Below are 27,338 nucleotides of genomic sequence, written 5' to 3'. Positions count from 1 at the left end.
ACATTCATATGTTGAAGAAATTTGCCATAACCAAACTAGCTCTTTAGGATATTCTCAGACCTATCCTCCATAATGACCAGCCCAATCCTCTACCACAAAAATAAACTCAAGAGAAACTTTTGATCAAACTCCACTTCGACAGCGGCGAAAGGATTAAAAATGTCCACTGGACTTTCGAAAAACTCTATGCCCAAAATTGTACCAGACTTATCAATATTTTCCATTAATGTGAATGGCTTAAACTGTCCTCTAAACAGGCATAGGTTGGCTGACTGGATACAAAAACCCAGTGCAGATATTTGCTGCACACAAGAATACCTTAAAAGACAAATATAGACTCAGGATGAAAGGATGGTCGTCCACATTTCAGGCAAATGGTAATCAGAAAAAAGCAGGCATTGCAATTCTATTTGCAGATGCAAGAGGCTTTAAACCAACAAAAGTAAGGAAGGATAAGGATGGTCACTTCATATTTCTTAAGGGTAATACTCAATATGATGAGATCTCAATTATTAATATCTATGCACCCAACCAGAATGCATCTCAATTTATAAAAGAAACTCTAACAGACATCAGCAACTTGATTTCATCCAGCTGCATAATAGTCGGAAATTTCAACACTCCTTTGGCAGTGTTGGATAGATCCTCCAATAAGAAGCTGAGCAAAGAAATTTTAGATTTAAACCTAAACATCCAAAATTTGGATTTAGCAGACCTCTATAGAACATTTCACACCAACAAAACTGAATACACGTACTTTTCATCAGCCCACAAAACATACTCCAAGCTTGATCACATCTTAGGTCACAAGTCTAACCTCAGTTAATTTGAAGAAACAGAGATTATTCCTTGCATCTTATCAGACCATCATGGAATAAAAGTTGAACTCAGTAACAAGAGAAATCTGCATACTCATACAACAATATGGAAGTTAAATAATCTTATGCTGAATGATAGCTGGGTCAGAGATGAGATTAAGAAGGAAATTGCAAAAATTTTGGAACAAAATGAAAATGAAGACACGAATTATCAGAACCTCTGGGATACCGCAAAGGCAGTCCTAAGAGGGAAATTTATAGCACTGCAAGCCTTCCTCAAGAGAAGGTAAAGAGAGGAAGTTAACAACTTAATGGGACATCTCAAGCAACCGGAAAAAGAAGAACATTCCAACCACAAACACAGTACAAGAAAAGAAATAACCAAAATTAGAGCAGAATTAAATGAAATTGAAAACAAACACAACAAAGAAATTACAAACAAACACAACAAACAAATTACACAACAGATCAATAAATCAAAAAGCTGGTTTTTTGAAAAGGTCAATAAAATAGATAAACTTTTGGCTAACCTAACCAGGAAAAAAGAGTAAAATCTCTAATTTCATCAATCAGAAATGACAAAGACGAAATAACAACAGACTCCTCAGAAATTCAAAAAATCCTTAATGAATATTACAAGAAACTTTATTCTCAGGAATATGAAAATCTGAAGGAAACTGACCAATACTTGGAAGCACGTAACCCTCCAAGACTTAGCCAGAATCAAGAGGAAATGCTGCACAGGCCAGTATCAAGTTCTGAAATAGCATCTACCATACGAAATCTTCGTAACAAGAAAAGCCCGGGACCACATGGCTTCACGTCAGAATTCCACCAAACGTTTAAAGAGGAACTACTACCTACATAACTCAACCTGTTCAAAAATATGGAAAAAGAAGGAAGACTACTGAACACGTTCTATGAAGCAAACATCACCCTGATCCCAAAACCAGGAAAAGACCCAAAAAGAAAAGAAAATTATAGACCAATATCACTAATGAATATAGATGCAAAAATATCCAACAAGATAGTTACAAACAGAATCCAGCAACACATCACACAAATTATACATCATGACCAAGTAGGTTTTATCCCAGGCTCTCAAGGCTGCTTCAATATACGTAAATCTATAATTATAATTCAGCACATAAACAAATTAAAAAACAAAGACCATATGATTCTCTCAATTGATGCAGAAAAAGCTTTTGATAATATCCAGCATCTTTTCATGATCAGAACACTTAAGAAAATTGGTACAGAAGGGACATTTCTTAAACTGATAGAGGCCATCTACAGCAAATGCACAGCCAATATCATAATGAATGGAGTTAAATTGAAATCCTTTCCACTCAGATCAGGAAGTAGACAAGGCTGCCCATTGTATCCACTACTCTTTAACTTTGTCATGGAAGTTTTAGCCATCGCAATTAGGGATGAAAATGCAATCAAGGGTATCCATATAGGGTCAGAAGAGATCAAACTTTCGCTCTTCGCAGATGATATGATGGTATATCTGGAAAACACCAGGGATTCTACTACAAAACTCTTAGAAGTGATCAAGGAATACAGCAGCGTCTCAGGTTACAAAATCAACATTCATAAATCGGTAGCCTTTATATATACCAACAATAGTGAAGCTGAAAAAACAGTTAAGGACTCTATTCCATTAACAGTAGTGCCAAAGAAGATGGAATATTTGGGAGTTTATCTAACAAAGAATGTGAAATATCTCTATAAAGAGAACTATGAAACTCTAAGAAAAGAAATAGCTGAAAATGTTAACAAATGGAAAAACATACCATGCCCATGGCTGGCAAGAATCAACATTGTTAAAATGTCCATGTTACCCAAAGAAATATACAATTTTAATACAATCCCTATTAAAGCTCCACTGTCATACTTTAAAGATCTTGAAAAAATAATACTTGTTTAATATGGAATCAGAGAAAACCTCAAATACCCAAGATATTACTCAGAAATAAAAACAAAGCAGGACGAATCATGCTACAGGAACTCAGACTATAGTATAAATCAATAGTGATCAAAACAGCATGGTACTGGCACAAAAACAGAGGTAGATGTATGGAACAGAAAAGCGAACCAAGAGATAAACCTAACTACTTACCGTTATTTGATCTTTGACAAGCCAATTAAAAACATTCAGTGGGGAAAAGATTCTCTATTTAACAAATGGTGCTGGGTGGCAAACTGGCTGGCAACCTGTAGAAGACTGAAAATGGACCCACACCTTTCACCATTAACTAAGATAGACTCTCACTGGATTAAAGATTTAAACTTAAGACATGAAACTATAAAAATACTAGAAGAGAGTGCAGGTAAAATCCTTGAAGAAATCGGTCTGGGCGAGTATTTTATGAGGAGGACCCCTGGGCAATTGAAACAGATTCAAAAATACACTACTGGGACCTGATCAAACTAAAAAGCTTCTGCACAGCCAAGAACGCAGTAAGTAAAGCAAGCAGACAGCCCTCAGAATGGCAGAAGATATTTGCAGGTTATGTCTCCGACAAGGTTTAATCACCAGAATCCACAGAGAACTCAAACGTATAAGCAAGAAAAAAACAAGTGATCCCATCGCAGGCTGGGCAAGGGACGTGAAGAGAAACTTCTCTGAAGAAGACAGTCGCACGGCCTACAGACATATGAAAAAATGCTCATCATCCTTAATCATCAGAGAAATGCAAATCAAAACTGCTTTGAGGTATCATCTAATTCCAGTAAGATTAGCCCCTATCACAAAATCCCCAGACCAGAGATATTCGGGTGGATGTGGAGAAAAGGGAACACTTCTATACTGCTGGTGGGAATGCAAATTAATACATTCCTTTTGGAAAGATGTTTGGAGAACACTTAGAGATCTAAAAACAGATCTGCCATTCAATCCTATAACTCCTCTACTAGGTATATACCCAGAAGACAAAAAATCAAATTATAACAAAGATTTTGTACCAGAATGTTTATTGCAGCCCAATTCATAATTCCTAAGTCATAGAAAAGCCTAAGTGCCCATCAATCCACAAATGGATTAATAAATTATGGTATATGTACACCATGGAATATTCTGCAGTCTTAAAGAAAGATGAAAACTTTACCTCTTTCATGTTTACATGGATGGAGCTGGAACATATTCTTCTTTTTTTTGTTTGCTTGTACGAAAGGTTTTTATTGACGAGGGAGGGATGCTGCAGAGCAGCACCAAGTAGGAGAGAAAAGAAGAGAGGTGGGGGGGAGAAAAGAGAGAGGAAGGGGAGAGTCGGAACATTTTCTTCTTAGTAAAATATCTCAAGAGTGGAATAAAAAGTATCCAATGTACTCAGCCCTACTATGAAACTAATGTATGGCTTTCATATGAAAGGATAACCCAGTTATAACCTAAGAATATGGGGAAGGGGAAGAGGGAGGGAAGGGAGCAGAGAGGATGGGCAGAGGGAGGGTGATTGGTGGGATTACACCTGCAGTGCATCTTACAAGGGTACATGTGAAACTTAGTAAATGTAGAATATAAATGTCTTAACACAATAACTAAGAAAATGCCAGGAAGGCTATGTTAACCAGTGTGATGAAAATGTGTCAAACTGTCTATAAAACCAGTGTATGGTGCCCCATGATGGCATTAATGTACACAGCTATGATTTAAAAAAAAAAAAAAAAAGTATTGCACCAAATTACTCTTAACAGTAACCACTGAGTTAATTTTAACACTGCACTGGCCATGCTTTCTATCCTTGGGACATTCCAACCAGGGAAGTACAAAGAACCACACCTAAACATTTGAAGTAATATTCTTCTCTGGTTGTGTTCCCAACTAGACATACAATTAGGCACATTTGTTTTCTTTACAATTTTATGGGTAAAATACAGGTAAATTTTTAACGTATCAAAATTTGTATATGATTCAAAAACCTAAACTGTACAAAAAAGTATTAGAGAATTCACAATGCCATCCCTTCATCACACGCCTCTATATTCCCCTTAGATAAATACTATTAATTTTGGGTTTATCCTTCTAGTGTTTCCCACAAAAAAACCTCATATAAAAGTATTCTACCTATAGGAATGGATAATGAAAGACACAGGAGTCAATGGAGTCTGGTAACCAACTCTGCACCAAGGGGCATTTCCTCATCTCTGATAAGCTTTGGGAAGCTGAATCGAGTGGACTGTCTGAGCTCAACAGTTCGAGACCAGCCTGAGCAAGTGTGAGACCTGCCTCTAAAAAATACAGGATGCTGTGGGGCAGATGCTATAGTCCCAGCTACTTGTGAGGCTGAGAAAAGAGAATCACTTGAGCCCACGAATCTGGGGTTGCTGTGAGCTGTGATTCCAGGACACTCTACCGATGGTAACAAACTGTGAATCTATCTCAAAAATAAATAAATAAATATTTTTGAAAAATGAAATAAATAAAAAAGGAAGATAAGCTTGATATAAGGACTAAATAGGAGACAGAGTAGGCAGAGATAAAAACAGAAAATTAAACCTTTCTAATATCATTTGAATTCTTTACCTTTGAAAATGGCACTGAACAATGCAGCTCTATTTTCTTTCTATGCTCCTAATATTTGCATGACACATTAAAGAACATAAAATGATATATCTTGCTTATCCTAAACAACAGCACGAATAATTTTATTTCCATTTTACAGTAGAGGCTTGTGAATATTATTTTTCTTTTTTTTTTTTTATTGTTGAGGATTCATTGAGGGTACAAAAAGCCAGGTTACACTGATTGCATTTGTTAGGTAAAGTCCCTCTTGCAATCATGTCTTGCCCCCAGAAGGTGTGGCACACACCGAGGCTCCACCCTTCTCCCTCCTTCCCTCTCTCTGCTTTTCCCTGCCCCATGACCTTAATTGTCATTAATTGTCCTCATATCAAAATTGAGTACACAGGATTCATGCTTCTCCATTCTTCTGATGCTTTACTAAGAATAATGTCTTTGCTTTCCATCCAGGTTAATACGAAGGATGTAAAGTCTCCATTTCTTTTAATGGCAGAATAGTATTCCATGGTATACATATACCACAGCTTCTTAATCCATTCCTGGGTTGGTGGGCATTTAGGCTGTTTCCACATTTTGGTGATTGTAAATTGAGCTGCAATAAACAGTCTAGTACAATTGTCTTTATGATAAAAGGATTTTTTTCCTTCTGGGTAGATGCCCAGTAATGGGATTGCAGGATCAAATGGGAGGTCTAGCTTGAGTGCTTTGAGGTTTCTCCACACTTCCTTCCAGAAAGGTTGTACTAGTTTGCAGTCCCACCAGCAGCATAAGTGTTCCATTCTCTCCACATCCACGCCAGCATCTGCAGCTTTGAGATTTTGTGATGTGGGCCATTCTCACTGGGGTTAGATGGTATCTCAGGGTGGTTTTGATTTGCATTTCTCTAATAGATGGGAATGATGAACATTTTTTCATATGTTTGTTACCCATTTGTCTGTCTTCTTTGGAGAAGGTTCTATTCATGTCTCTTGCCCATTGATATATGGGATTGTTGGCTTTTTTCATGTGGATTAATTTGAGTTCTCTATAGATCCTAGTTATCAAGCTTTTGTCTGATTCAAAATATGCAAATATCCTTTCCCATTATGCAGGTTGTCTCTTTGCTTTGGTTGTTGTCTCCTTGGCTGTACAGAAGCTTTTCAGTTTAAAGAAGTCCCATTTGTTTTTATTTTTGTTGTTGTTGCAATTGCCATGGCAGTCTTCTTCATGAAGTCTTTCCCCAGGCCAATATCTTCCAGTGTTTTTCCTAGGCTTTCTTTGAGGACTTTTATTGTTTCATGCCTTAAATTTAAGTCCTTTATCCATCTTGAATTAATTTTTGTGAATGGGTAAAGGTGTGGTTCCAGTTTCAGTCTTTTACATGTGAATATCCAATTCTCCCAACACCATTTATTGAATAGGGAGTCTTTCTCGTTTGGTTTATCGAAGATTCGGTGGTTGTAAGATGTTAGTTTCATTTCTCGGTTTTCTATTCGATTCCAAGTGTCTATGTCTCTACTTTTGTGCAGGTACCATTCTGTCTTGACCACTATGGCTTTGTAGTACAGACTAAAATCTGGTATGCTGATGTCCCCAGCTTTATTTTTATTACTAAGAACTGCCTTAGCTATACGGGATGTTTTTGGTTCCATACAAAACACAGAATCATTTTCTCTAAATCTTGAAAGTACGATGTTGGTATTTTGATAGGAATGTTACTGAATAGGTAGATTGCTTTGGGAAGTATGGACATTTTAACAATGTTGGTTCTTCCCATCTAGGAGCATGGTGTGTTCTTCCATTGGTTAAAATCCTCTCCTATTTCCTTTTTGAGGATTTCATAATTTTCTTTATAGTGGTCCTTCACCTCCTTCCTTAGGTATATTCCTAGGTATTTCATTTTCTTTGAAACTATGGTGAAGGGAGTTGTGTCCTTAATTACCTTCTCATCTTGACTGTTATTGGTGTATACAAAGGCTACTGACTTGTGGACATTGATTTTATATCCTGAAACATTACTGTATGTTTTGATGACTTCTAGGAGTCTGTGGTTGAGTCTTTGGGATTCTCTAAGTATAAGATCATGTCGTCAGCAAAGAGGGAGAGTTTGACCTCCTCTGTTCCCATTTGGATTCCCTTTATTTCCTTGTCTTACCTAATTGTACTGGCTAGAACTTCCGCACTATGTTGAATAATAAAGGTGACAGAGGACAACCTTGTCTGGTTCCAGTTTTAAGAGGAAAAGCATTCAGTTTTACTCCATTCAGGAAAATATTAGCTGTGGCTTTGTCATAGATAGCTTCAATCAGTTTTAGAAATGTGCCACCTATGCCTATACTCTTCAGTGTTCTAATTAGAACAGGATGCTGGATTTTATCAAATGTTTTCTCTGCATCTATTGAGAGGATCATGTGATCTTTACTTTTGCCTCTGTTAATATGGTGGATAACGTTAATGGACTTCCATATGTTAAACCAGCCTTGCAACCCTGGGATCAAACCTACTTGATCATGATGTATGACTTCTTTGATGATAAGCTGTAATCTATTGGCTAGGATTTTGTTGACAATTTTTGCATCTATATTCATGAGTGAGATTGGTCTGAAATTCTCCCTTGTGGTTGGGTCTTTTCCTGGTTTTGGTATCAGGGTGATGTTTCTTTCATAGAATGTGCTGGGGGAAGATTCCTTCTTCCTCAATTTTGTGGAATAATTTCTGCAGTACAGGAATAAGCTCTTCCTTGAAGGTTTGATAGAATTCTGGTATGAAGCCATCTGGACCAGGGCATTTTTTGGTTGGAAGCTTTTTTATTGTTTCTTGGATCTCAGTGCTTGAAATTGGTCTATTCAGGAGCTCTATTTCTTCCTGGCCAAGTCTAGGGAGAGGGTGTAATTCCAAATATTGATCCATTTCCTTCACATTGCAAATTTCTGGGCATAGAGTTTCTGGTAGTATTCAGAGATGATCTCTTGTATCTCTGTGGGATAAGTTGTTACTTCCCCTTTATCATTTCCGATTGAGGTTACTAGAGATTTTACTTTTCTATTTCTCGTTAGTCTGGCCAATGGTTTATCTATTTTATTAATTTTTTCAAAAAACCAACTCCTTGTTTCATTAATTTTCTAAATGATTCTTTCGTTTTCAATTTCATTGATCTCTGATTTGATTTTGGAGATTTCTTTTCGTCTACTGAGTTTAGGCATAGATTGTTCTTCTTTTTCCAATTCCATAAGATGGCTTGTGAGATTGTTGATGTGCTCTCTTTCTGTTTTTCGAATGTAGGCATCTAAAGCGATAAATTTTCCTCTCAAAACTGCTTTTGCAGTATCCCACAGGTTTTGGTAGCTTGTGTCTTCATTGTTGTTATGCTCAAGGAAGTTAATGATTTCCTGTTTTATTTCTTCCTGCACCCATCTGTTATTCAACAGAAGATTGTTTAATTTCCATGCCTTTGTGTGGGGTTGAGCGTTTTTGTTAGAGTTGAGTTCCACCTTTAGTCCCTTATGGTCTGAGAAGATACAAGGTAAAATTTCAATTCTTTTGATTCTGTTGATATTTGTTTTGTGTCCCAGGATATGATCAATGTTGGAGAATGTTCCATGGGGTGATGAGAAGAATGTATATTCTTTATCTTTGGGATGGAGTGTTCTATATGTGTCTATCAAGCACCGTTGTTCTAGGGTCTCATTTAAATCTCTTATATCTTTCTTTAATTTCTGTTTAGAGGATCTGTCCAGCTCTGTAAGAGCAGTGTCAAAGTCCCCTGTTATTATGGTATTATCAGATATCATATTGCTCAGACTGAGTAAGGTCTGTTTCAAGAATCTGGGAGCATTTAAATTGGGTGCATAGATATTTAGAATTGAAACATTTTCTTGTTGTATTTTTCCCTTGACCAATATAAAGTGACCATCTTTGTCTTTTTTGACTTTAGTTGCTTTAAATCCACATGAATCTGAAAATAAGATTGCAACTCCTCTTTTCTTCTGAATTCCATTTGCCTGAAAAATTGTCTTCCAACCCTTGACTCGGAGCTTTAATTTGTCTTTTGAAGCCAGGTGTGTTTCTTGTAAACAGCAAATGGATGGCTTGTGTTTTTAATCCAGTCAGCCAATCTATGTCTCTTCAGTGGGGAATTCAAGCCATTAACATTTATTGAGATAATTGATATGTGTGGTAGTATTCTATTCATCTTATTTTGTGAGAGTCCATTGCTTAGTTTTATCTTTTGCATCAGTGTGGAGGTTAGGTTCTGTCCTTTAATTTCTGAGTTCTTACTTTGCTGCTGATCCATTGTGGTGGTCAGTGTGCAGAACAGGTTGAGGTATTTCCTGTAGAGCGGGCCTTGTGGCGAATTTTCTCAATGTTTGTATATCCGTAAATGATTTGATTTCTCCGTCAATTTTTAAGCTTAGCTTAGCAGGGTACAGAATTCTGGGCTGGAAATTGTTCTGTTTAAGTAGATTAAAAGTAGATGACCATTGTCTTCTTGCTTGGAAAGTTTCATTAGAGAAGTCTGCGGTCACTCTGATGGATTTGCCCCTGTAGGTCAACTGGAGCTTACTCCTGGCAGCTTGCGGAATCTTTTCTTTTGTCTTGATTTTGGACAGGTTCATCACAATGTGTCTTGGAGAAGCTCGGTTAGAGTTGAGGCGACCTGGGGTCCGATATCCCTCTGAAAGCAGTGTGTCAGAATCTTTGGTGATATTTGGGAAATTTTCTTTTATAATATTCTCTAGTATGGCTTCCATTCCTCTGGGGCATTCTTCTTCCCCTTCTGGGATTCCTATAACTCGTATGTTGGAACGCTTCATAAAGTCCCATAATTCTGACAGTGAACGTTCTGCTTTCTCTCTCTTCTTTTCTGCCTCTTTTACTATCTGAGTTATCTCAAGAACTTTGTCTTCTACCTCTGAAATTCTTTATTCTGCATGGTCTAACCTGTTGCTGATACTTTCCATTGCATCTTTAAGTTCCTTAATTGACTGTTTCAGTTCCTTCAGCTCTGCTATATCCTTTTTATATTCTTCATAGCGTTCATCTCTTATTTGATTCTGTTTTTGGATTTCCTTTTGGTTATTTTCCACTTTATTAGCAGTTTCCTTCATTGTTTCCATTATTTCTTTCATTGTTTTCAACATGTGTATTCTAAATTCCCTTTCTGTCATTCCTAACATTTCTTTATAGGTGGAATCCTCTGCAGTAGCTACCTCATGGTCCCTTGGCGGGGTTGTTCTGGACTGGTTCTTCATGTTGCCTGGAGTTTTCTGCTGATTCTTCCTCATGAGTGATTTCTTTTATCTGTTTCGTTGCCCTAATTTTCTTTTCACTTCCTCTTGCTCTGTAAGTTCCTGTGCCAGTTTTCCACTGTTTTTGTCCTCCTCTTGGGGTCCAGAAGTCTCTCACTGACTCCCTGTATCCTCAAAGGGATGATTAGAGGCAGATCCCACCAGCCAGAGATGCCTGGAGTCTTATCTCCCCAGACTCATGGTGCCCAGATGCAAAGAAGCTGTTACTCGCCTGCCATCTTGCTCTCCTTCAGTCCCTCTGTCCATTTTTATGTGAATATTATTTTTCTAAAGTCACACAGATATGACTCAGTCAGAACAAGAATTCAGATCTACTGATGGCCAATACAAGATGCATGATTTCCACATTATATGAAGGTATTACACACAGATAATCACAGTATACCTAAATGTTTGAGTATTAACATAAGGATATTTTATATTATTTATTCCTTAAGTTGGTCCTAGTATTAAATACCTGAACATGTCCATTGAAAAACTTTATAAGACACTATGGACCTACATTGTTTAATAAATCTGATTTTATTTTTAAAAGTGCAGTATTTTTAGTAATTTCCTTACTTGTGTTTATAAGTGTGACCCTGTCCATTAATAACAAGCCAAGCTCATTGGGCCACCTAACTGCTGGTGGTCTCTTCCAAAGTATACTGACAATTTATTAACTCTTAAAGAGGCTATCAAGATATATATCAAGGAAAATGCAAAGACAAAAATTAGGAAAGAAAATAAAATCTTTTATCACAATTTCTTCTAGACTATAAATTCTCATTTAATAAATTCGTATTTCCAAGAAAGAAATAGTTGAGAAAATTTCACAAGTCATGTACTGTTTCTACCATCCTATTTACTACCTAACACAATAGACTTTCTAGTTTTTCTCTGAGTTTAATACATTATTTCTTGGCTTTTAATTCATATACAGTAGAACCTCTGTAGTGGACCTCCTCCCTACACTGACCACCCCCCTTAAGTTGACCTCATTTTCATAGACCGGACATCCACCACATGAACAACTTTGGATAATTAAGTTTGCAAAATTGCTCCCATGTGCTTATGTTAGCAGCACTGCACAAACAACTTGGTCAGGTACACCAGTGTCTCACAGCTATGCTCTTTTGACGTGTGGTGGCAACTTGCTGGGTGACATTCATTATTATTGTTGCATATTTTTGTGTGTCCTCCCGAGAATGTCAGAGATTTAATTAGAGCAATAAGAAAACGTTTGTAAATTTCTTGTTGAATGTGGCAAGAAGGGAAATGAAATCAGGGACATGTTAGTCCAGTTTTATGGGGATAAGGCCATGAAGAAAATGGCAGCATAGAAAAGGATTAAATGTTCTCCTGAGGGGACAGAATGTGCCACTGATGAGAGGTCAGCGTGGCCAATTACAAGCAGAACTGACAAAAAACACTGCAAAATTTGTTAAATTATGTATCAAAATCATCGGCTGAGTATGAGAAACATAGGCCAAGTAAATATTGATAAAGTTAAGAAAATATTAATTGAAAATCTTGGCCAACAACTCATGGCTCCTGAATCACAACAATGCACCAACTCACAGCACTGTCTATGAGGGAGTTTTTAGCCAATAAACAAATAACTGTATGGGAACACCCTCGCTATTCACCTGATCTGGCCCACAATGACTTTTTTCTTTACCCAAAGATAAAGGAAATATTGAAAGGAAGACATGTTGATGACATTCAGGACATTAGGGGTAATAAGCCAACAGCTCTTACAGCCATTCCAGAAAAAGAGTTCCAAAAATGCTTTAAAGGGTGGACTAGGCACTGGTGTTGGCGTTTAGCTTTCCAACGTGAGTACTTCAAAGGTAACCATAGTGATAGTAAGCAATGAGGTATTAGCACTTTTTCACGAACTTAACTGTCAGACCTTGTACATATCAAGGGGTACACTAAGCGGATCTACTTGTTTATGTTAATGACCTCTATATGTTAACCAGTTTGTTACAGTCCCTTGGATAGACAACTTACAGGTTCTACTACACACACACACACACACACACACACACACACACACACACACACACACAAGATTTGCATTTTGCAAATAACCTTTTCACATCACTTTCCCACCTCTTTAAGCCAATAGTATCTTTCTAAATTTAGAGAAGTCATCCAAATTTATTAAAGACTATGTATTTTTTTTCAAGCTTTATGTGGGTAGCATAAAAATAGATATATATTAGGAAAAGCATTTGTTTGATTATAAAAATATAACTGTATGATCATAGAGTATTCTTTTGTGTATTACATCATCGCATTCTAAAAACACACATCTCAGTTTATGTTACTTACACAATAAGTTTAATTTACATAGAAATGATAGAGCATTTCAGGAGCAAGTCTTAAAAATAATTGCTGCTGAATGACTGCTATTATAATCTCCATAAGAAAGAAATAAACATAAACTAAAACAACAGTTGTGAAACATATATAGTAGCTCCCAGCTAAAGACAAAACTCAATATTCAGTAGGAAAATGCTAAAAAAAAAAAAAAAAAAAAAACAGAAGGGGTTTTCATTTGGATTGCTGGCTAAAGTCAAAATGTGTTTCCTTAAAACTTCACTCTTAAGCATATGGAGGGAGACCTATTTATTAAGGTGGGCTCTCAGGCAGTTAACACATACTCACATCTCTTCTGAATGTTCCCTTATCACCACTAGTAAGAAGACAGCACAGTTGTAGTGCTTCTACCTATGTACGTATGTTCAGGATGTGGCTAAGATCCTTTCCACTGGTTCTCTCTGAATGGAATGAGAGATCTTACTGGTAACATAAAGCCCTAATTTATTTCCAGAATTTAAATACAAATGCTTATTTGTTTTCTAAGAACGATGGATGGTGATGCAAGAATTTAAGTTTTTCTGAATCATAATGATAAAAGTCTGATGTTTGACTATGAAGGTTAAAATTTTCCAATAGATCATCATGCCATATATATGTGTATTTTTACATTTAGCTTTACAAATAGGAAAATTATTATCATTTTCCTTTTTTCCAATAAAAAAGCCACATCTCTATTTTTAAATTCCTAACATTAAGAAATTCTCTAAAATGCAAAAATCCAGAATTTATACTAGTTTACATATTTGGAACACATTTATTATTCAATATATATTGTGAAAACTCAGTTCCCCCAAATTGCTTAAAAAAATATGCATTAAAAAATAATGCAATGTAGAGTGATAAGGAGCATAAGAGAAACATAGTAAATTCATGCCTTTATTTTCTTTTTTTTACTCTACTTTCTTATTTACTTTAGTTTTGCTAACTGATGTTCATCTTTAATGTCACCTATAAGTCATTTTTCACACAGACAAGATAGGAAGAAAGACAGAACGGGAAGAAGGGACATGAGAAGAAAAATTACAGCAGAAGAGAGGAGGGAGGTATTCTTAGAGGAGGAGACATCTGAGCCCAAACCAGAAGGCAGCAGAGGGTAGAGGTGGGGTATTGTGGCAAGACAGGAGGGCATTTCAATGCGAGAAAACAGCATATGGTAAACAAGCAAAAGGTGTAAATGAAGAATAGTGAATCGGTTAAATTTAAGTTGCAGGCATGACTTGGAAATGGAAATCAAGGAAAATTAATGAAAATACAGGTCCATGGATACATTCTCACATTTTCATAAACTCCAAACCAAATAAATCCCTATAATGAAAACTGTGTCATTATAGGTATATAGCTAGAGCACTTACAACTCACTCCTAAGATGTAGGAAATGATTTAATTAATAATCTTCAACAGTGAAAATAACAATTAAAACAAGTATTCTAAACATGATATGAGAAGCAAGGTGGTCGAGAATGGAACAAATACTATAACAACCAGATTTTCTCTCTCCAACCTCTAGGTCTTTTATTGTGCTGAGTTTTATTTAGAAAGTATGCTTCTTTTGATCAACGTACTGGGTAAGAAAAGGAATGGCCCTAAAAGCTGAGAAGTCCACTGATCTAAATTTAAGAAACATTGCATTAAAAGATAAATGCTGTGATTTTGGGTGATTACTTGGTGCCAAGTTGATCGTGAACACAAATACGAATGCAGGCACAGGTGCAGCAATATAGATAATACTGAATCAAATGCCCTCTCCATATAAATAATCATCAAACTGAAAATATTCTGATTCTTACAGATTAAGGTACACCAAAAATGAATCTCTGACCTTCTACATATCCAAAGAATTAAGCATAAGAGCCTACCAGAAATAAATCATTTATACATGCTGGATTTTTATAGAGATGATATTAGAAGATACACTTGAGGTTATAAAAGATGCAGATGATGAAAAGGACAAGGGATGTTTGGAGAGTAGCAGCCTGTCCAAGCACGCTGGTTCTCATGGCTTATGGGAAAGAGTAAAATGTAAACCCCACTTTATAACAAAAACACTAGCTCTTCTAAGACCAATATGATTCTATAATCAGAATATTACCCATTGGCAGCGTATAATTCAAGTGGAAATGGGAAAGCTTTTTTAAATGTGTAACAGAAATTATTCAGGGCACTGAATATATTTAAGTTATAAATACTGGAGAACACTACCAAGAACCATGAAGGGTCTTGAACTGTCAGATTCTACACTGCTTGCAAACTAACAAGGTAGCCTACACAGTTTCATGAATGCTTCCAGAAGACACTAGATTCCTGGATCAGAAACAAATGACTTTACTAATCAGAGTATGGCAGGCAACACGAGCTTCGTGTTTCCATCTGTTCCTCCTGCCCCCCAAATCCCAAAGAGGTGGTGCAGACAGGCCCCGTGGGGCTGAGCACCCAGCAGGATCATGTAGGAAACCCCATCTTATAAGAGTGCTGCTAGGAAAGCTGCTCTCCGCTGCCATCATTTGGAAAGGGAGGAGCATTATCTCCACATGTTAGATAGCAAATAAATCTGCCTGCTAACTTGGAGAGAGTCATATACTCTTATCTTAGAAGCCTGTTTTCTAAACAAATGTTCTCAAAGTCCAGAACAAAAGCTGTCAGTGTCTTTCTTTAGAGACACACAGAAATGTAAGAGATACAAGAACTCTTTCTCAGCAAATTATATATTCCTTATGCTATTATTAATGTTAGCATATATTCTTTATGCAATTATGTAACTAAGTAGTCCATTATTACTACTTCACTTAAAAGCAAAAAAAGAACACAGAAATTTCAACATTTCCTTAAAAAAAGTTCCTTTACAGCAATCATCTTAAACAAATATGTACATACATATTTTATTAAAAATAAAAACTTTATGCAATACAGGACAAGTAAAACCTTTGGCTTTACCAAAACATTCATCTAGATGACAAATGACATTTTCAAAGGTTCCTATAAGTGGTACCATGTGAAGTACCTATCTTTTATCAAGTCAAAGGTCAGTTTTAACTTATTAGACAAATATCAATCTTCCTCATGTAAATAAACACTTCAAAGAACACTTATTCCTCCCGGCAAAGTGGAGGATTCAACTTTTCAAAACATTTTAAAAATTAAGTTAAAATTTGGCATGAATTCCTATAAAATGACTCAATACAAAATGTTATGGTCATGGGAGGCATATGTTCGTATAAAAATAGAAACTTTGGTTTTGTTTTATTTCTAGCTGGTGATGCAAAGTTGGTTTATTCAAATGCTTGCAGCTTGAGGAGAGGGCAGACTACTGTCTCAAGTCCTCCTCATCTCTGCAAAACCAAAAAAATGTAAACTGAGAGGGCGGCACCTGTGGCTCAAAGGAGTGGGGCACTAGCCCCATGTGCCAGAGGTGGCGGGTTCAAATCCAGCCCCGGCCAAAAACTTCAAAAGGAAATAAAAAAAAAAATTGTTTTTTAACTGAGAACATGTTTCTAACATGACCACTAAAAATAATGAAACAATAAAAAAGCAGAAACCTTTTCCTTTCTTTCTTTTTTTTTTTTTTTTAAGACGTAGCCTCACTCTGTCACCCTGGATGGAGTGCTGTGGCATCATAGCTCACAGCAACCTCAAACCCTTAGACTCAAGTGATGCTCTTGCTCGGCCTCCTAAGTAGCTAGGACTATAGGCTCCCACCACTATGACCAGCTAGTTTTTCTATTTTTAGTAGAGATGGGGTCTCACTCTTGCTCAGGCTGGTCTGATCTCCTGAGCTCAAGAAATCTACCCACCTCAGTTTCCCAGAGTGCTGGGATTACAGGTGTGAACCACTGCATAAGACCCAGAAACCTTTTTTGGTGTTGTTTTTTTGCAGTTTTGGCCAGGGCCGGGCTTAAACCCGCCACCTCCAGTATATGGGGCCAGTGCCCTACTCCCTGAGCCACAGGCACCGCTCAGGCCCAGATATCTTTTTCAAAACCACTTTTTGTAGAAAAAGTGCATAAACTGCTACATCTTCAAAAACTTTTTTGAGTTTTGAAAATTGGGGAAACTGAGTGAAAGACGTGCGTGTGACATACCTCTCCGAGAGCCTCGTATCTTCTCTGGTTCCATCTGTGCAAGTCTTCCCGATAGTTAAAAACAAATGGCTCCCCAGTGCTTATGTGTCTTAACTGTCCCTCTAAGAAGGTAAACAAACAGTATCGCTGTAATTCAAACTACATTTATAATAACATAAACAACATGACAAATAGTATCTGAGAAGAACTTAAAATAACTTCCTCACAACCGTTTTCTTTTTAGATTTTTTCTTTCAAATGTCAGTATGATATAAACTTAAACACTCAAAGGCTATTCTTCTTGATCCTCATCTCTCTAAAGCAAACCAGCAGTACCATAAGGCCTACTGTGTATAAAGATCTCTACTAGGTATCGCCAGGAACATGCTCACAGTAGTCAAGAAGCTTAGAGGCTAACTTGAGATATAAAAGCATAAATATTAGGTTCGGCACCTAGCATGGCAGTTGGCCGGTTCGAATCCAGCCCAGGCCTGCCAAAAGAGAATTACGACAAAAAAATTGCCAGGCATTGTGCCGGGCATCTGTAGTCCCAGCTACCTGGAAGGCTGAGGCAAGAGAATCACTTAAGCCCAGGAGTTTGAGGTTGCTGTGAGTTGTGACGCCACAGCCCTCTACCCAGGGCAACATAGTGAGACTCTGTCTCAAAAAAAAAAAAACCTAAGCAACTTTTCAGGAAGTTAAACAAGAATGAAGTAGGTAAACAATCTGAAAACTGCCACAAGCAACCTACATAGACACTAAGTCCAGAATGATTTTGGAAAAGTGAAAAATTCCTAATAACTAGAACAGGTTCAGATGGTTTCAATAAGATTTCTCAACTAGGATCTGAAATATGGGCAGGATAGCAAATGGAAATTGGAGAACAGCAGTAAGCTAACACAGGTATGGACTATCATTCAGACTCACAAAATTAGAGATCTTTACTGATAATGACTAAGCTTTACTAATATTTCCAGGGGTACAGGCAAAGCAGGGCGAGGTCTGGGATACATGGCTTTCCCTAGGTCCTTCCCTCTCATTCGATGGCAGTCTCTGGGTCACAGAAGGAGGGGTCCTCAGGGAGGCATCCAGATTCCCTCACACATTGGTGAGCGTTTGGCACATAAGCATTTCCATTTCATGGGCCAAAGGGCTGTACTGCTTATGTGACGTGCTTTAGACAAATATGTCTCATATATCCAAAGGACTATAAGTTTGTTTACCATGAGTCATCCTGCTTAAGGTACAAGGTCTAACAATTAAGTTTGTGAACTTGCCAGCATGTGCTTATGTTGTCAGCACTGCACAGATGGCTTGCTAAGGTCTCAGAGCCTTGGCGTATCAGTGTCTCACAGCGGTGTTCATGTCGACATGTGGTGACATCTTGCTGAGTGGCGCTCATTATTGTTCTTGCGTGTTTTTGTGTGCTATCATGAGAATCTTGGAGCTTGAATTACAGCAACAAACATTTATAAATTTCTTGTTAAACTTGGCAAGCCTGGATGTGAAATCAGGGACATGTTACGGCAAGTTTATGGCGATAATGACAGTAAGGGGATTAAACGTTTCTGAAGGAAGAGAAGGCATCACTGACGAAGAAAATCAGGGTGGCCAGTAACGAACAGAACTGGCCATTATAAAAATAAAAACATTACAAAAATCATCAAATTGTGCACCAAAATCATTAGCTGATTATGAGAAGCACTGATGATAGCGACAGTTAGGAAAATCTTCACTGAAAATCTTGGAATGACAATGGTGTATGCAAAAGTGGTCCTGAGGGGGCTCACCAATGAACAAAATTGAAGGAGAGTCAAAGTTTGCCAAGACTCTTAAAGAGGCAAGATGATATTTGGGGCTGTGTTATCACTGGTGATGAAATACACCAGAGAGTGTACTCACACAACTCTGAACCAAAGCGTCAGAGTGCCTAATGGGAGTCAACCAATTCTCCATGACCAAAAAAGTGCCAACAGTCCAATCAAGAGTCATGAATTTCTACCAACTGGACAAACAGCTAACTAGGTTTACTATTTGGAAGTGCTGGAAAAGCTTCATTAAAAAGTTACACAAAATGACCTGAAGTTTTTGCCAACAACTCATGGATGGCTTGCATCACAACAGAGCACCAGCTCACACGGCACTATCTGGGGGGGAGTTTGCAGCCAGTAAACAAATAACTGTATTAGAACACCCTCCCTATTCACCTGATCTCACCCCCAGTGACCTTTACTTTACCCAAAAATAAAAGAAATATTGAAAGGAAGACATTTTTATGACATTCAGGACAAAAGGGTTAATAAGACAACAGCTCTAATGGTCATTCCAGAAAAAAAGTTCCAAAACTGCTTTGAAAGGTGGACTGGGCACTGGTGTCATGCACAGCTTCCTAAGGGGAGTACTTGGAAAGTGACCACAGGGATATTCAGCAATGAGGTAGGTAGCACTTTTTCTAGGATAAGTTTGTGAAGTTAATCGTCAGACCTAGAATTCCACAGATAAGGACTTCTCCTCATAGCAAATATTAGTCCTTATTACCAATCAGTTATTACTATCATATTTACAAGGAGAAAAGACCAAGCCTCTTTGTCTAGGAGTATCAAGAAAGAAATAGACCACAAGCCTAATGCCTTCAACTTTCTTCTTCCCAGGCAACAAATATTACTACTGGAACACACACCATCATAAAATACACTACATTACAACAAGTATGAAAATTAACATAAAAGATAAAAGTTTCTAGAATTTTCTGTTTAAACTCACCTAAAATCTTAGTACACAGTCTGTTGCTGTAAGTCCTAATGCCTATAACTGATGTCGTAAGGGGGTATCTGCTAACACAATGATGACAGAGCACCAATTCAGCTGACACAGAGCGAGCAAACATACAGAAAACTACAGCTCAAATGCTACCAAGATGTAATCTCATTACCTTTCAAGTTTAACAGTGTATAAATAATTCAATGAATCATGTTTCTTTATTCCAGAAATATCCTTGCAATCTAGGCTATGCTCCTCCACAGCCCAAGTGTACATGTTATTTTATTCAAAATCTAAATAATAAATTTTAAAAGAAGGATGTTCCCTGAAAAATCATGGGAAATTACTTTAAAATACTGTCACAGATAATTATTGCCAGTCACTTCATTTTAAATAACATGTGAAACAGGAGCATCGTTCTATAAGATTTAATTAGGAGTTCCAACTGGACACCAGGGAGTTGAATGTTCAAGGTTGAAGTGCATATGCTGAATCAAATTCATGTCCATTAATTTACCTGACTTGACAACTTTGGGAAGTTGTTATTTGATAACACTTCACTTGAGTGAAGGATTTCACCATGCAAGGATAAGTCATTATTTCTCAAAAGAAATACATAAAACATTCTAGTTGGCCTTTAAAAGCAGCAAATAACATCAGCCTTAAAATTCTATTAGCATCGTTAAATAAATTTTGCATATAGCATACACCACTTACTTTCATTAAAAGCATATTCAAATCCTTCCAGGGTATCAGGAAAATCAAGAGGTGGTTCATCTTTTTTCATTAGCTCATCCAAATCTATTCTAGATAATAAATCTAGAAAAAAAAAGATTTGAAAATAAATATTCATTTTCATAGTTAATAAAAAAGACTATATTTTAAATTATTCTTAAGTATTCTTTGGTCTTATTAGACTATGTATATATTTTATATATTGCTTTAACTGAGAATGCTAATAAATTCCTAAGTTCCCCCCAAATAACTATATTATGATCAAGAACAATGTCAACATAAGCACTTTGAAAATCATAATTCTCAAAACAATCGCAACTCAGATTCCACATACAACTATATTAAATTGTTAACATCCTTCAAAATAAACAGCTATTAATTTGAACCTTATTTACTTTATCCCATAGTTGAAAAGTTTCAGACATTAATATGACTTCTAAAGGTCGTTAAATCTTATATATAACTAAAACTATTTTTATAAGAAGACTTCTAAATTTAAATAGTGTTAATATAAGGAATAGTTTATTTTTTATTTCTTTTATTTTGATTTATTCATTTGAAATACTTATTTATTTTTTGTTGTATTAAGACATTTATACTCTACTCTTTAATAGTTTCGATATGTACCCTTGCATTGTGCACATTAGGTGGGGTCCCACCAACTACCCTCCTTCCTCCCAGCCTCCCCCATTCCCTCCTTTTCCCTCTCTTCTCTCCTTCTTTCTTGTGGAGGGCCCTTATACAATGTATCGATCAGGCACAAAAACAGGATGGCGGAGGCGTACTTTAGGAAACCTGCTTGCAGGCTGCGCCCTGGCAACAACCTTGCCGCCCGTGCCCTTTGCGCTCATTGGAGAGATATCTAGGTCAAGAAACCTCAATAACAGGATGTGTCCTAGAGTATATATACAGAGTGCTGTAAACAAGGTGAGAGGGCTTTGCCATCCTGCTCTCCCCGGACAAGGTTAGGGCTTTTCCATCCTGCTCTCCCCGGACAAGGTTAGGGCTTTTCCATCCTGCTCTCCCTGGACAAGCTGCTTGCCCCCGATAATAAACCTGCTGAAAGCTGTCTGCGTTGGTGTGTTCGTCCCTGCTGTCGGCGGCCTAGCGACACCGACATTTCTGGACTAGAGTTGTGTTTAATCGTGTGTATGAAAGTGTAGGTGATTATATATTGGTTTCATAATAGTATTGAGTACACTGGATAATCTTTCTTCCATTCTTAAGATACTTTACTAAGAAGAATATGTTCCAGCTCCATCCAGGTAAACATAAAAGATGTAAAGTTTCTTATCTTTTTTAATGGCTGCATAGTATTCCGTGGTATACATATACTACAATTTGTTAATTCATTCATGGCCCTATAGGCACTTGGGTTGCTTCCATGACTTGGCAATTATGAATTGGGCTGCAATGAACATTCTGGTGCAAATATCTTTGTTGTAAAATGATTTTTGGTTATATGAAAATCAGGAGAGGAATTTCAGGATCAAACAGTAGGTCTACTTTTAGTTCCCTAAGTGTTCTCCAAACTTCTTTCCAAAAAAGACATATATTAGCTTGCCTTCCCACCAGCAGTGCTTTAAGTGTTCCCTTCTCTCCACATACACACCAAGATCTACAGTTTTGGGATTTTGTTATGTGGGCTAATCTTACTGGTATCTCAAAGTGGTTTTGATTTGCATTTCTCTGATGATTAAAGATAATGAGCATTTTTTCATGCCTTTATAGGCCATGTGCCTGTCTTCTTAAGAGAAGCTTCCATTCAAGTCTCTTGCCCACAATGAAATGGGGTTATTTGTTCTTTTCTTATTAATTAGGTTCAGTTCTCTGTGGATTCTAGTTATTAGACCTTTGTCAGAAACATAACCTACAAATATCTTCTCCCATTCTGAGGGATGTCTGTTTGCTTTACTTACTGTGCTCTTGGCTGTGCAAAAGCTTTTTAGTTTGATCAGGTCCCAGTAATGTATTTTTGGTTTTGCTTCAAGTGCTTGGGGGTCCTCCTCATAAAATATTCTCCCAAATCAATTTCTTCAAGTGCATTCTCTTCTAGTATTTTTATAGTTTCATGTCTTTACTGGTGAAAAATGGGGGTTCAGTTTCAGTCTTCTACAGGTCACCAGCCAGTTCACCCAGCACCATTTGTTAAATAGGGAGTCTTCCCCCTAGTGAATGCTTTTGATAGGCTTATCAAAGATCAAATGGTGGTAAGTGGCTGGGTTCATCTCTTGGTTCTCCATTCTGTTCCATGTATTTACCTCTCTATTTTTGTGCCAGTACCATGCTGTTTTGATCACTATAGATTTATAGTATATAGCCTCAAGTCTGGTAATATGATACCTCCTGATTTGTTTTTATTTCGAGAAATTTCTTGGCTATTCAAGGTTTTTGCTGATTCCATATAAAATGAAGTACTGCTTTTTGAAGATCTTTAAAGTATGGCAATGGTGCCATAGGGATTGCATTAAATTTGTAATCTTGGTAATATGGACATCTTAACAATGTTGATTCTTCCCAGCCATGAGCATGGTATTTTTTTCCATTTGTTAACACCTTCAGCTATTTCAAGGGATGGTTTTTTTAGAGTTTTACGTATTGGCAAGCTGTTATTTTAAAATGGTTTTTACAAAGTTTAACATACCATGAAAAAAATTAAAAACTGTAAATAATGAAAACTGGTTGACAGAAAGCAATTTCTATTCTTCATGTCATTTGGCTCCATGCAATTTAAAAAACTCTGTCAACCAGGGTTTGTTTTTAATAATAAGCACTTAAATTTAGAATAATTTTAGATTTGTGGAAAAGTTGAAAGAGAGTACACAGTACGTTATAGCCCTCACTCATTTTCCCCTACTGGTAATAGTTTACATCAACCATGGTATATTTGTCAAGAAGAAGAAACCAACATTGGTACATCTGGTAACCAAAGCCCAGACGTTATTCACATTTCACCAGTTTTCCATTAATGTCTATTTTCTGTGCCAGGATTCAATCCAGGATACTACATTACATTTTATTACAATCAGCAAAAAACCTTGAATAGCCAAGTTATCATTTCTCCCCAGTCTTTCCTTCTTTCCCATTATCTTGAGAGTTTTGAGGAATACTAGTCATCTATTTTGTAAAATGATACCCAATTTGAGTTTGTCTGATGTTTCTTCTTGTAATTAGTACCACACTTATGGGTTTTGGGAAAGAATACCACACAGGTGAATTGCCATTCTCAACCTATCATGTCAAAGAGAAGATGATGATAACATGACATCACTGATGATATTAATCTTCAGCACTTGGTAAGGGAGCATGTGCCAGCCTTCTCCACTATAAAGTTATTATATTTCCCGTTCCATAATCTATTCTTTGGAAGTGACTATGTCTGCCCACCCTCAAGAGGAGATAGGAGGAATTATGCCCTGCCTCTTGGAGTAAAGAAGATCTGCATATATTATTAATACTTCCGCGTGGTTTCATCTCTCTTCCTTTGTTTACACATTTATTCAATCACTTTTTTATGTCACTATGGACCCATGGATATTTATGGTATAGTTTGAGTTATGATACTACACATTTATTTTGTTTCTCAAATAATGGCCACTATAAGTTCTTTAAGTCAACTCCTCTATTCCTTTGACATACTCTTAGCCTTTTGCCTTCTGAGCATTTCCTTTCTTTCTATTTCTATATTTCTATAAGATGGTCCAAGTTCACCTTGTATCTTTTTTACCACATTCCTAGCATCAGTCTATCAAAAAGTATGTAATGATTATCTTTAAGGCTCGTATTCCAGGTTGAGGCTAAAGTTCTTATTATATGACATCATAATCTCATTTCTAAAGTGAGAAAAATAAAAAATAAACTTCAAGTTTACTAAATTTGAAAAAGTTGTGAAATCATTTTTGTCAAATCAAGAAAAAATAAAGATTAGCTTTGAGTTTCCTCATTCTAACTCAAGTTCCTAAAGACAAGCTGTCCCATCAGTTGTAAGGTAACCGGTCCCCTTCCTATAAAAGTAGTATCTCAGAAGTAACACTTCACTTCTGTCTCTCACAGACACGTAACACATCCTTCTGTACAGAACATCATCAAAATATGGAGGAAAAAAGTATTGTCTCTACCTTCAGTGTCATCTCTCTCTGCAAGGCACAAAGACAAGCCATCAAAAGAACTTTCTTTAAAAAATCATTACTTAGGAGTACTCTTTAAACTCCTATTATCAAACTCAATTCATATAAAAATATGCCATTCTCAACATAAAAAAATGATTCACAAATTCTAGTGAAACAGAAATCTCACATAATGTGTGTATTGGGCTTTAAAAGGGACATATGCTAACAATTCCTCATTCATTAGTGAAGTTCTGACCACCTTGTAATCTTTCCAAAATAGAGTAAAGATAGTATCAAAAACTGGCTCACGGTGGCTACAAGATTCTCACTTCTCTCCTTCCAATGAATTGAGGCTCCGAGACAAAATTAGATTCCTTCACTTCATAGTCATCTTCCACAACTCAAAACTTAAAAACCCTTTAACTGACACACAGAAACCCTTTAACCGCCATTTTCTGTTTCTACCCATGCAGATCATAAAACACAGCTTTATATCAATTTATTACATCACTTTCACGTATATTATCTCATTTGATCATCGCAATCTTAGGAAATGGTAACATGTTATCATTTTCACTTTCAGACAAGGAAACGAGCTCAGAGAGGTAAAATGCCTTATCCAGAATGATGGTTTACTAGTTAAGTGGGATTAATAAAATTAACCATTCTCTCAAAACTGAACTCAGAGTTCTTTCCAAATCACCATGGTGATTCTATACGCCACATCAACACTGGAATATTCTTTCCCCTTTCTCTCCCATTATTTTGCTTTGCCCAGAATGTTCCTCTGAATGATAAATGAACTAAGTAAAAGGATATTCCTCAAATTTTTCCTCTGTCAACTAAAAACCTGACATACATTTTTTATTTCATTAGCATTGATAAGATATATAGAAACTTTCAGAAATTATTTTTCTGCTTTGTAAAAAGAAAACAATATGGTAAAGATGCATTTTACTCTGAGATTGTGTTCCAAAGAAAGGAAGTAGATTATGCAAAAATCAAATATAATGAAATAATTTCCATTAAAAATCCCTTCAATCACCTATATAATACAGCAGACTTAAATCTATATAAGCTAAATATGCATCAGCTATGACACAACTGTTTTTTTTCAAACATGGCTCTCATGATTAAAGTGATTCTGCAACTAGAATTCTAAACCTCAAGTAAGCATACGTAACAACTGTATAAAGATATATTTCACATGCAAAAGAATCAAAAGCAGAGACTAAAACAGGTATGTGTACCTCATTGTTCATAGTAAGTAGCACTACTCACAAGAGCCAAAAGGAAGACATTCAAGTGTACATAGAGGATAAATGGTATAATGGTTAATTTTATGCAACAATTTGACTGGATACAGGGTGCCCAGATAGTCAGGTAAACACGATTCTGGGTGTACATGTGACGAAGTTTCTGAATGAGGCTAACATTGCCTCCTCAGTGTGTGTGGGCTTTATCCAACCACATGAAGGCCTGAATAGAACCAAAAAGCGGAGTAAAGGAGAATTTGCTCCTGCTGCCTATCTCTGGGCTGGGACATTGGTCTTCTGCCTTGAACTGGAAATTACATCACTGGTTTCCATACCTCAGTACATTGGACTTAGACTGGAACTATACTATCAGCCTTCCATAATGTGTCCTTAAGTGCAAACTCTGAGGTTTTCCACAATACAAGGAAGTTTCTTCGAGATTGCAACATAGAAATCCTGCCTGAGTTTCCAGCTTGCTGTACTATGGAATTTAGACTCAAAGACTGTTACATCAGCTCTTACCTGAGTTTTCTAGCCTGCCAGCCTGCTCTACAGATTTTGGACTCTCTAGCACTCATAATCACATGAACTAATTGCTGAAGTCAATCTCCCCCTCTCCTGCCTCTTTTTCCTCTCTTATGTGACATATGTAAATATCTCTCTATCTATCTACATATATATGTGTATATACATATGTAAACAGAATCAACATGATATGCGTACACTGTGTGTGTATGTATCCTGTTTCTCTGGAGAACCCTAAATACTGCTCAATTTTTTTACAAACCTAAAACTGCTCTAAAAAGTAAACTGTTACCAAAACATATCCAAAAGAAAGCAGAAAAGGGTAAAAACAGAATGAAGAAGCACAAACAAAATAATATCTCGCGGGTCAAATTAAACCCAACAATTGTAGATAATTACAAAATATAAATATTCTAAATACACCAAATCAAAGTAATTTTGCTAAAAAAGCAAGACTCATTTATACGGCAGCTACAGTGTAAAGATACAAAAAAGTAAAAGGACTGTAAAAGATAACATGCAAACATTAATAAAATCAGAAGTAGCTGGATTAATACCAGAAAGAGTATACATGATAAAGTGGTTAACCCATCAAGAGAACATAACACACCTAACTGTATGCATACCAAATAAAAGTGCCTTTAAAAATAGTAAGCAGTGGCTAAGCCCCCATAGCACAGTGGTTACAGCGCCAGCCACATACACCAAGGCTAGTGGGTTTGAACCCAACCTCAGCCAGCTAAATAACAATGACAACTGCAATTAAAAAAAAAAAAAAAAAGCTGGGCATTGTGGCAGGCTCCTATAGTCCCAGCTACTTGGGAGGCTGAGACAAGGGAATCGCTTAAGCCCAAGAGTTTGAGGTTTCTGTGAGCTGTGACAGCACAGCACTCTACC

The 27,338-nt window shown here is 36.7% G+C and overlaps 1 protein-coding gene across 12 annotated transcripts in view; it reads right to left on the bottom strand.

Moving 5' to 3' along the window:
- Window positions 1-27,338, bottom strand: part of FAM172A (family with sequence similarity 172 member A) — a 571,031-nt gene that overhangs the window by 471,967 nt on the left and 71,726 nt on the right. For 11 of the 12 annotated variants that reach the window (XM_053586593.1, XM_053586616.1, XM_053586662.1 and 8 more), the window contains 2 exons: window positions 20,534-20,635; window positions 17,078-17,178 (listed from right to left, as the gene is read on the bottom strand). In XM_053586593.1, the coding sequence (XP_053442568.1) occupies window positions 17,078-17,178; window positions 20,534-20,635 (203 nt within the window). The remainder of the gene's footprint in view (window positions 1-17,077; window positions 17,179-20,533; window positions 20,636-27,338) is intronic. The other variant, XM_053586657.1, reaches the window with a different exon arrangement.

This window comes from Nycticebus coucang, chromosome 1, assembly GCF_027406575.1.
Source record: "Nycticebus coucang isolate mNycCou1 chromosome 1, mNycCou1.pri, whole genome shotgun sequence".
Taxonomy (NCBI): Eukaryota; Metazoa; Chordata; class Mammalia; order Primates; family Lorisidae; genus Nycticebus; species Nycticebus coucang.
The sequence above is the reverse complement of the archived record's forward strand: the minus strand, read 5'-3'. Positions and strand labels throughout refer to the sequence as shown.